The 11,138-nt window shown below is 42.7% G+C and overlaps 1 protein-coding gene and 4 pseudogenes across 1 annotated transcript; 1 reads left to right on the plus strand and 4 right to left on the minus strand.

Annotated features, from left to right (window-relative positions):
- Nucleotides 1-263: 263 nt before the first annotated feature.
- On the minus strand, nt 264-683 carry LOC116681752 (histone H2B 1.2-like; annotated as a pseudogene).
- Nucleotides 684-1,813: 1,130 nt separating this feature from the next.
- LOC116681755 (histone H4-like) lies at nt 1,814-3,310 on the minus strand (annotated as a pseudogene).
- A 659-nt stretch (nt 3,311-3,969) lies between these two features.
- On the minus strand, nt 3,970-4,450 carry LOC116681754 (histone H2B 1/2-like; annotated as a pseudogene).
- A 697-nt stretch (nt 4,451-5,147) lies between these two features.
- Nucleotides 5,148-5,673, minus strand: LOC116681750 (histone H2A-like; annotated as a pseudogene).
- A 334-nt stretch (nt 5,674-6,007) lies between these two features.
- Nucleotides 6,008-6,548, plus strand: LOC116681753 (histone H3). The gene has a single exon (XM_032509673.1). It carries the CDS (start codon nt 6,090-6,092, stop codon nt 6,498-6,500), a length of 411 nt encoding a protein of 136 aa, XP_032365564.1. The 5' UTR covers nt 6,008-6,089; the 3' UTR covers nt 6,501-6,548.
- The last annotated feature ends 4,590 nt before the right edge of the window (nt 6,549-11,138 follow it).

Consider the following 11,138-nt stretch of genomic DNA (forward strand, 5'->3'; position numbering starts at 1 on the left):
TGTGGGCTACATTTATGTAATTTTAATGGGGCTTTATGGGTAGAATACACGTTGAAGTAAGACCACCTTAATGTCATTTCTGCATATGATCCAGACATACAGAAGATCTCTCTTGACCCACAGTTGAAGTTGTAAGGTATAACTATACACAATACTCCATTCATGTAAAATATACAGAACAACGAAGCATAGAAAACGATACATGTCTCCAAGCACACGAGTGAAACATTCTCTTTAAGGGTGAAGTGGGTGGCTCTTAAAAGAGCCGTTGGTTGGTAGATTACAGCAGCAGGTTTACTTGGAGCTGGTGTACTTGGTGACGGCCTTGGTGCCCTCGGACACGGCGTGCTTGGCCAGCTCCCCGGGCAGCAGCAGCCTCCACGGCGGTCTGGATCTCCCTGGAGGTGATGGTGGAGCGCTTGTTGTAGTGCGCCAGACGGGAGGCCTCGCCGGCGATGCGCTCGAAGATGTCGCTCACGAACGAGTTCATGATGCCCATGGCCTTGACGAGATGCCGGTGTCGGGGTGGACCTGCTTCAGCACCTTGTACACGTAGATGGCGTAGCTCTCCTTCTGCTCTTTCTCCTCTTCTTGCCGCCTTAGCGGGGGGTCTTGGTCACGGCTTTCTTGGAGCCCTTCTTGGGCGCTTTGACGGTGGCTTCTGCAGGCATCTTCCTTCGGTTCAGAGTTCCTACAACAGATACCCTATCCGGTCCGGACGCCTAATTTATTTTGCACTCATGCAAATGAGACTGTGCTGTTACTCGCACAGGATTGGCTGAGTTTGTGACTGAGACTGAGCATGCGCCAACACAAAGTGAGCGTTTCAGAATCACAAATTAGAATTTAGAAATATGCCTTCAATAGGCTACATAACAACAAAAAGCAAATACAAACAAATTACAAAACTTAGACCCATGAAACAAACAGTGCTAATGTGCATTTAAGATAATATGCATCCAGGGCATGGAGTCTTTCATTCACTCTGCCTCCTTTGTTTTCTGTTTTCTTCTGAAGCACGTCATTTTATTCATGTATTAATCTTTAAAAGAATACAACCAACACCATCGACCTTACTTATGGTGGTTTTGGGGGAAAGCTAAGCTATGGCGTCGGTTTATCATCCAGACGCTTATTATTAACGGAACATAAGTAAATGTGTCTTGAATGTATATAAGTAAACTTTCCAAAATAGAAAGGTTAACACAACACAACTACAGGTGAATGCACAAGGTCACTGTATCAAGACATCAGGGAAGCCTTTTTATTGTGCTGTGTTTCAGGACATCAACAGACTTTAGCCTACGGGATTTTGATGTCAGCCTATTCATCAACTATAGAGTGTTTTTGACTGGATCCTACTACATCTTAGTATAAATCTTTATCTAGGCTACTTTCTGTTTGTATGAGTGTCAGAATAAGAAAAAACAAATAGGTCCTAAGCGTGACACTACCCTACAATTGAATAACATTTTAATGTATGGGCCATACATAACCATATATATTCAGATGTTTTATCGTTTTTAATGCTTATGATTCTGAACTGTGTGTTCTTGTGTTTTATGTGTTTAACTGATTAATGTAAAACACTTTAAATTGCCATATTGCTAATGTGCTATACAAATAAAGCGGCCTTGCTTATTGAGAGGCAAATGAAAATAAAATCCTTGATTTTGTTACTTACACAGGCTACTATAGAACACTAGGGGGCCTTTTTTTTATTAGATAAGGGATATAAAATGTTGTATTTTAAACACGTTTATTAAGTCAGTCGCATCATTTCTAAAATAAAGGACGTTCTTCAGAAGAAGTGGGTGGCTCTTAAAAGAGCCGTTGGTTTTGTAGTTCTAGGCTGGTTTTGTAGTTTATCCTCCGAAGCCGTACAGGGTGCGACCCTGCCTCTTCAGGGCGTAGACCACATCCATGGCGGTACACGTCTTCCTCTTGGCGTGCTCGGTGTAGGTGACGGCGTCCCGGATCACGTTCTCCAGGAAGACCTTCAGCACACACGCGGGCTCCTCGTAGATCAGACCGAGAGATCCGCTTCACTCCGCGCGCGGCGAGCCAGACGGCGGATGGCGGTTTGGTGATTCCCTGGATGTTATCACGGAGAACTTTACGGTGACGCTTGGCGCCTCCTTTACCGAGTCCTTTGCCTCCCTTGCCCCTTCCGCTATTGTGAGATCAGTCGATGTCGGATCGTTAGAAACGAATGAGTTGAGGGTCTGCAAGCCGCCTGGTTTTACATCTTATCTGCGGACGTAAGGAGGACAGATGGCGCAACGTTCGTGGGCGGGGCCAAACCAGCAGCCCCGCCCACATTATGTTTCAAAACGTAACCGTTCTTTTCTTTTGATGATTATGTTTCCATGTGTTTGTTTATCCTTCGTGTCTCCTGCCTCTAGAGTAGTGTTTCTACTTCTGAGGTTCAGGGTGAAGCTTTACAGTCTCATGTACCTGACTTTGTTTAACATTTATTATAATAACATTAAGTTCTTAAATTAGTGGACCTAAATTATGATAACTCATGTAAATAACAAATAAGTTTCTTTAACAGTTTATGTGTTGCAGGTATTTTCTAAAATCAAGCTTTATTGTCTTAACTTTAGTTCACAGCTACCTGACGTTTTCAGTCTAGTTTCAGGATAAAGTCTTTACATCCCCTTGGAATACAGTTCTAGTATTTTTTTAATGTTTAAATATATAGGCTATTATAAAAATATTTTTTTCTGGAAATATGTTTAGTCAGTCATTTAGTCAGTAATGACCATCATTATGAGTTTCTGAATTAAGATAGATATGTATTGATCCCACAAAATGGGAAATTATAGTGTTTACAGCAGCAAAAATCAGTCACACAGAACAGAATATAAATATAAATGAAACACTAGGATAGAATACACATACAATATCCATGAAATCATATTAGGAATACAATGAAAGAACAAATATTTTAATATATACATGATGGGCAAACAAAATGTGCAACTGCCTAAATAGTCTAAAATGAATATAAACCAATTGTGCAAGTTGCACTTAGTGTGTGTTAGTGTCTGAAAGTCTTATCTACACCCAGTGATGACGTGTTAAAGAGTGTTATTGCCTGTGGTAGGAATGATCTCCTGTAGCGGTCCGTGCAACAACGAAGCTGCCTCTGTTGGACCAGGGGGGGTGGAGAGGGTGGTCGGGGCCATGTTAGATAACGGTGAAAACATGACTCTGAACTGGACTTCCAGTCTGTGGTGTATAAGGAGAACAGAAAAGAAGACAGCACAGCCTCATGTAGGCCCTACCTGACCTTGGTTAACATTACACATCCCCCACTCAGTTTTCCCAACAAGCTCTTGCAAGAGCACCCCAGAATCTTAAAAGAGCATTTCCCTTTTGTGATATTAACATCAAATCAACAATCACCCTCATTTTCATACAGCAGGCCCTATCTAATGCTGTTATGTATTTCATCCCATCTTTAACAATTACCCAGTTCATTTTACAGTTAACCTACACAAGTAGGCTATAACAAATCTGAGCATTTGTTGCAATTTATTTGAAGGCCTAGCATTGACCGTGTTTTGGACTGCCTTTATCTGATATTACTGAAACTTCTGTTTGTCATTGTTGACTTCCAATTAACTATTGATTTATTATTTAAGCCTTTGAAATATTTATCATGCAATAATAGGAGGCTTCTTTAGAGAAACTGGGTGGCTCTTAGAGTCTTTGTATTGTTGGTCTCAACTGTAGTGTAGCCCACAGTATATTCTTCCATATGTGCCACACATACAGAGGAAGTAATGATTCCCTGTGGCCCACAGTGAGAGTAGACATGTACAAATAATAAATGAAAGATTAACATATTAACCCCACTGCAGGTGTACAGCACGAACAACGAACAAGGATAGAAAGTGTTATTAACGAAATTGTGTATACTAGCACATGAGTGAAACATTTCTCTTTAAGGGGAAGTGGGTGGCTCTTAAAAGAGCCGTGGTTTGGTAGATTACAGCAGCGAGATGGTTTACTTGGAGCTGGTGTACTTGGTGACGGCCTTGGTGCCCTCGGACACGGCGTGCTTGGCCAGCTCCCCGGGCAGCAGCAGCCTCACGGCGGTCTGGATCTCCTGGAGGTGATGGTGGAGCGCTTGTTGTAGTGCGCCAGACGGGAGGCCTCGCCGGCGATGCGCTCAAAGATGTCGCTCACGAACGAGTTCATGATGCCCATGGCCTTGGAGGAGATGCCGGTGTCGGGGTGGACCTGCTTCAGCACCTTGTACACGTAGATGGCGTAGCTCTCCTTCTGGTCTTTCTCTTCTGCCGGTCTTGCTAACGGCCTTGGAGACGGCTTTCTTGGAGCCCTTCTTGGGCGCTTTGACGCTGGGTTCTGGCATGATGCGTTCTGGAAGTTTCGCTAATCGAATGTAGTGACGCGCCACCGAACGTTCAATTTGTATCAACTCGATGTAAATGTAACTGTGCTGTTGCTCGCACAGGATGGTTGTCTTTGAGCGGCACGGGGCCTGAGCATGCGCAGCAGATGTAGCGTTCCTCTGAGCAGATTAGTTTACTTAAGAGATCAAAGCAAAGTGATGGTATTGTGATTATGATTGACTGCATTAAGAGAAATATCACTACAACATTACAAAACTATGAAGAATGTATAATTTTAAATTATGTACTACACTACAACCTGTCTTGTTAATAACTTTAATAAAACTCTTTGATAGACAGCCATGGAAACTAATAAAAAGTAATATTATAGCAAAAAGTAAAGTAAGATAATATAAATTAATTTACACGTTGTTGGCTAATGTTTCGATGAACAGTGATGAAAGTTGCCCCCCCCCCCCCCCAAATGCTGCAGTGTTCACATATGTTCACAATATGTTGTATTATAATTTTCGGTGGTTATCCTTTATTTTATGACTATCATAGTTCCATAGCGTTGTATTTAAAATAAAAGGTGAATAATTGACCAATAAGTTATAGACATCTATAAATAATTGTGCATATTTAGTTGTAATTTTAAAAGATATTAAAATAAGTCAACTTTAGTATTTGCTGGTCTTTATTCAAACGTCACTCTTACCAATGGATCTTTGAAATGGGACAATCCCAGTTGGGTTCCTAAAATCAAGTTAGATGGTTACTCTAACGGACTGAGCTACCCATGGCGATAGGCCATGTCATATATGAAAATGTATAATCATATGAAACAGAGCTCTTATCAAGAATGTGTGGGGTGGCTCTTAAAGAGCCGTTGGTTGTTGGTTGGAGCCGGTCCCGGGGTCTACTTCTTGGCGGGCTTCTCGGTCTTCTGGGCAGCAGGACGGCCTGGATGTTGGGCAGCAACGCCGCCCTGAGCGATGGTCACTCCGCCGAGCAGCTTGTTGAGCTCCTCGTCGTTGCGGACCGCCAGCTGCAGGTGGCGGGGGATGATCGGGTCTTCTTGTTGTCGCGGGCAGCGTTTCCGGCCAGCTCCAGGATCTCAGCGGTCAGGTACTCCAGCACAGCCGCCAGGTAGACGGGGGCGCCGGCTCCCACGCGCTGAGCGTAGTTCCCTACGGAGCAGCCTGTGAACACGGCCGACCGGGAACTGGAGCCCGGCACGGGAGGAGCGGGTCTTCGCCTTAGCTCTGGCCTTTCCTCCGGTTTTTCCCCGTCCAGACATTTTCTTGTTTCTAGTAAGCTCGAGTACGAGATAACGTAGATGTTCTCCTAAGTATCGACTCAGAGAAGTGTTGTACCGACGGCTGAAACCCTCCTTTTTATCTCCGCGGAGCGCGGGAGTCGGTCGTTTCCAGCCTGACCAACCAGAAAAGAGGCTTCCAGCAGAGCAGCAGAGGGCGGCCCGAGCTGGCATTTTTGGCGGACTTTTTGAAAGGATTGTCCGCCAATAAGCGACGGAGATCCGGGCGGTGGGTCGCTCCTTGAGGCGGTGCTAAGCTCCAGAGGAGCCCCTAGCCAATCAGGAGCCGCCGAGCCGGAGGTCTAAAGCAGCGACACACTAGCTCACATCCGGTCCCACACTTTAAGAGCCGAGGGTCTCCTCGTTTCATTTTACATTTCTTCTGATCGTAGAGAGAAAAAGCCATGGCAAGAACCAAGCAGACCGCCCGTAAGTCCACCGGAGGCAAAGCCCCCAGGAAGCAGCTGGCCACCAAGGCAGCCCGGAAGAGCGCCCCGGCCACCGGCGGCGTGAAGAAGCCTCACCGTTACAGGCCCGGTACCGTGGCTCTGAGGGAGATCCGTCGCTACCAGAAGTCCACGGAGCTGCTGATCCGCAAGCTGCCCTTCCAGCGCCTGGTGAGAGAGATCGCTCAGGACTTCAAGACCGACCTGCGCTTCCAGAGCTCCGCCGTCATGGCTCTGCAGGAGGCCAGCGAGGCCTACCTGGTCGGCCTGTTCGAGGACACCAACCTGTGCGCCATCCACGCCAAGAGGGTCACCATCATGCCCAAAGACATCCAGCTGGCCCGGCGCATCCGCGGAGAGAGGGCTTAGACTGGCTGCTGCTCCACACACACCACAAAGGCTCTTTTAAGAGCCACCTCACTCCAAACTCAAGGGCTTATTCCTCTGACACACATTCCACTTCATCGATCAGTATTTTACAGTAAAATGTTATATCGTAGTTTAAATAATATAACATATTAAGCATCTCTAAACCTTTTAATACTTAATTCTCTAAATGTCTTCTAAGCACACGATAACACGATGAAAGATCACTGAAACTTTTCATTGTCTATCATTTTATTAGTTTTTAAAGACATCAGGTCACGTTTTAATGATCAAAGGTTTCAAAGTGCTATGTTGCCGAAACATTTCTGGTGAATAACGAGTTTGATTAATATATTAATTGATATATCAACTAACAGTGTGTTAGTTCTGTGAAATGATTAGGCTAAAGATAAAGTTGTGACTGTGACAACCCTGCTGTTGTGAAAATAGTAATTATAGATCCGAGTGTCATTCGCTTTTGTCTGTTAAAGGAAACTAAATAAGATCATTTTGTCATTTGAAAACAAATTGTACTTTAACTTTTAATAACAACATAGGCCTTTCCGCTTCACCTTTGAGGGAAGTGTTTGCTGCACATTCACATCAGCTGTGAATGTAAATGCAGAGCTCCATCTGCAGGCGTTAATGTGTCATTACAACCACGGTTAGAAACAGCAATGGTTATTGAAGTACACCTGTAACTTTTGGTGAGTCAGTTTCAGACAAAACCTCCAACATGAAGACTAAAAAACACTCAGATCAACTTTGTGAGAAGGGAACTGGAAATCTCTCCCTGGAAGAGAAGAACGTCTTTTGAAGTTAAATCCATCTTAAAGGGTAACTTCTGGTTTATTTTCCCAAGTTTGTGTGTGTAAGTAAGTGATGAGAACAACAATCTCTGAAAGTGGTTCAGAAATAAGGAACATCGCTGCAGTTGGCAGCAGCGAAACAACCTACACTTGTACATTTGTGCACCTTTTACTTTATGTCTTATCAAATGTACAAGAAGAATTGACGCCCTCTACCAGCTACACTCAGCCACAGCTAACGGTAGCTAATGTTAACTATAGCAAAGTGGTTGTGGAAAAGCTCCCATCACAAAGGGCCCCTTTCCGCACAAGGGCCCATTGGCATTTGCCCAGATTGCCCACATGGTAGATCCGGGCCACATGAAATCCAAAGTCCATCGGAACACTTCATTTTGTGCTGGATTGGGCAGATCTGGTACCCCGCAATGTTCACTTCATGTTTGCAGCCTTGAATCAGCACTCTGGTTTGGTTGAAATAAACCTTTAATCCACCCATTTACATGTGACAATATGTTGGCTCCATACACACTAAAATCATTGATTATTTGAACGGAGTCTGGTGGGTTGGGTCTAGACCAATTAAATGTTTTTGTTCACATTAGTCACTTAGACACCAAGGCATGTGGGAATAGGTTGCAGGTTGAACCCCCCCCCCCAAAATTACCCTTTAAAAAACAGAAAGTGAAGTATTTTGATTTGATTAAACTAAATTTGTCATTCCAAGCTGTATTGGAGTTCATTTTTCATATGTCAAGTTCTTTTTTTCATGATTTGATTTTTTCATTTATTGCTAGTCTTTTGTTCTTTCTTTCTTGGATCAAAGTGTCATTCAGAAAAATCTTTAATGAACTAAAGCTGTTAAGATAATTAGATAATTAGCGGTATTTCTCCCAGTAGAGAAAATCTTTTTCACACAAGAACAATGATGAGTTAAAAAATACATACAGCTAAGATAGTGATAACAAAACATCAGCATTAGAAAGATACACAGTGAACCAGTGGGTTTTATTGTGATGTAATGATCAACAGTAGGTTAGTGGTGTTTTCTGATCATCCAAATCAAAGTTACAGAGTATTTGGAATGTGTATTTATATTTGGATTAGTATGCAAAATACATTTTAACACTTTGATCAGCAGAGGGCTCTAAAACATCAGCAAAACAGTCCTGCTGCAAGCTCCTCTCCTCAAAACCAACACATTCTTACACTGTCAGAAACAGGGGTACAGTAGGGGTCCATTTCTGTCCCCCAAGGTACAATCTATACTAACGTACCCCACAGGGCTCATTGTTGGACCTCAAGGAACATATATGGACCTTTTTTGAGGGTCAAAAGGTACATATATGTTCCCAAGCATTAAAAGGTACATATGTGTACCGTTTATTTTAAAAGTTAAGGTCCAATATCAAGAGACAGCCTCTGCCGAGCCAAATTTGTTGTAAAAGTTGTTTAAAGGTTTTAATTATGCCTTAATTTTTTAAGGTAGATTTAAAATTATCACTATATTTGAGTAGCCTTGAAATAAAGTAAAATACAAGTTTTGTAAGTCAATGATTGGCTGCTTGATCTCAACTTAAAACACAAGGGTACAAATATGTACCCTATACCAAGGGTACAAAAACTGTACCCTTTGAGGGTACAGCCCCAGTGACAAGCCATTGTACCCCTAAAGGTACAATTATGTACTTTATTTTCTGAGAGTGTACTCCCATTGCGTAAAATATGGACACCTGAGGCATGTACTACGAAGCAAGATTTGGCGTTAACAAGGTAACTTCAGGTTCAACCCAGGGTTTTCTGTATCATGATGGTGGATCAGTTGTTACCGTGTTCAGTCGCCGTGGTAACTTACAGCATGTACAGTTATTGGCGCTATAAGTCTGATTTAGCGTCAATATCTCAACGTGCTTCATCGAAACGCGCTTGGTCGGGACTATTGGTGTTGTTATTGGCGCTAAAACCCGATAATATAAATTAAAAATCAGCTATTTTGTTATACATGGAGTCATCCTCCCGCTTAAAGAAGGACGAGACTGAAGTGTTGTACAGTTGTGCTGTTAGCTGCTAGGCTAATATCACTCACTTATATGTAGTGTGAAATACCAAACTCCTTCCTACATACACTGCAAAACGCCTTGTTTGCATCATGTGAAACTGCAGTAATCCAGGGGTGTGTCCCTACCCAGTCCTCTAGACCAGGGGTTCCCAAATCTTTCAGCCCACGACCCCCAAAGTAACGGTGCAAGTGTCTTGCGACCCCCCCCACTATAAACGTATACAAACATTGCGCGCAACCGCGCGCGCACTATAGGCGTGAAAATCAAAAGAGCCGTTCCCTTTTTTTTATTTGCTTGGTTTTATTTTAAATTTAGCCACTAGTTTTATCTTGTGTTAAAATCATGGCTAACATATGCTATTTCTAATTGTTTTTAATTTTTTGTTTTATTTCTGGAAGTCAACTTGCGACCCCCCCCGCCCTCTCTGGCTCGCGACCCCCCTGTGGATCCCGACCCCCACTTTGGGAATCACCGCTCTAGACTGTACCTGCAGAGACGTTTTTACTTTACAGCTATGTGTTTATCGGCTCCCAGGACACCAGCCTCAGCCTCCATTTTAACAATGAATGAATAAAAAACAACAATGCGTATTCATCCAAATTCGCCCTTAGCCGCCTATGTAGCAGCTGCAGGACGAGTCAATCACCATGAACAGTGTTTAATGTTCTACCAGACTATAACTACTTGAGAGTTCTTGAGACTTTGCTATAATTTGCGGGACAATTACGGGGACAACTGCTTGGATTTCAGGACTGTCCCAAATTTTTTCGGGACGTCTGGTCACCTTATCACGAACCCTAGTCTCCTGGGTAAAAGTCCTGTGTTGTTTGAACCTTCCACCCCCTCAACCAGCTTCCCTGCGCAGACATTTGGGCTTTCATTCTACTCACCAACGTTGTCGCTCTTAACCCTTGTGTTGTCTTCCCGTTAACCAAGAACTTGTCCTTCCAGGTCAAAAATAGCTTTTTCTAGGTTTTGGCGCTTTTTTAAAAACCTGAGCTGGTTTAATAATAGGGTTTACACTTGTTCTTGGGATTCATGGTCAACAAACCTAATTTACATAAAATTATGCATCTGTTTTTAGTTAAAAAGGCAGAAATTAACTTAATAGTTAAGATCAGAGGATGTTGAGTGGATCACAGATGGGTAGATGTAAAAGTTTGGTCCGGATACTGTTTTGAAACCATTAAAAAAATTCAAATGCTATAAGATTAAATAAACCACCTGAAAAATGTTATCAAAGTAATCATTAATTTTACCTGAAGAATGTTGTATGGAATCATCCATGTTATTTTTGGGCAGTTTTGTTGAAAGAAATCCCTATTTCTGATATAAAACACTTAAAAAGCGGGTCAGTTTGACCGCAGGACAACACTTTGGGTTAACACTACATCATCTTAAAGCGCAGCGGAGCCCCTCTGCCTGTGCGCTGCTTACATTATAGTAACTACCGCCTGTATATCATGTTCACTGTACATATCTGTAAAAATTCTATTTATAGTAACATCCACCTTTATATTATATTCAGTACATATCCAGCTGTAAATCTTGTTCACAATACTAGTTACCTATACATTACATTCATAGGACAAATCTATCCGTAAAAATTCTGTTTATAATAGTATTCATTTCTATATTTATTCACTACTTATCCATGTCCTGCACTTACGGAACCATTGTATATCCTGCACTTACTGCCTTGTACCTGTACCTGCGTAATGACAATAACGTTGAATCTAATCTAATCTAATCTTAGCAGGCACTGCCCAGTGTCC

Source organism: Etheostoma spectabile, unplaced genomic scaffold (assembly GCF_008692095.1).
Source record: "Etheostoma spectabile isolate EspeVRDwgs_2016 unplaced genomic scaffold, UIUC_Espe_1.0 scaffold00018710, whole genome shotgun sequence".
NCBI classification, from domain to species: Eukaryota; Metazoa; Chordata; class Actinopteri; order Perciformes; family Percidae; genus Etheostoma; species Etheostoma spectabile.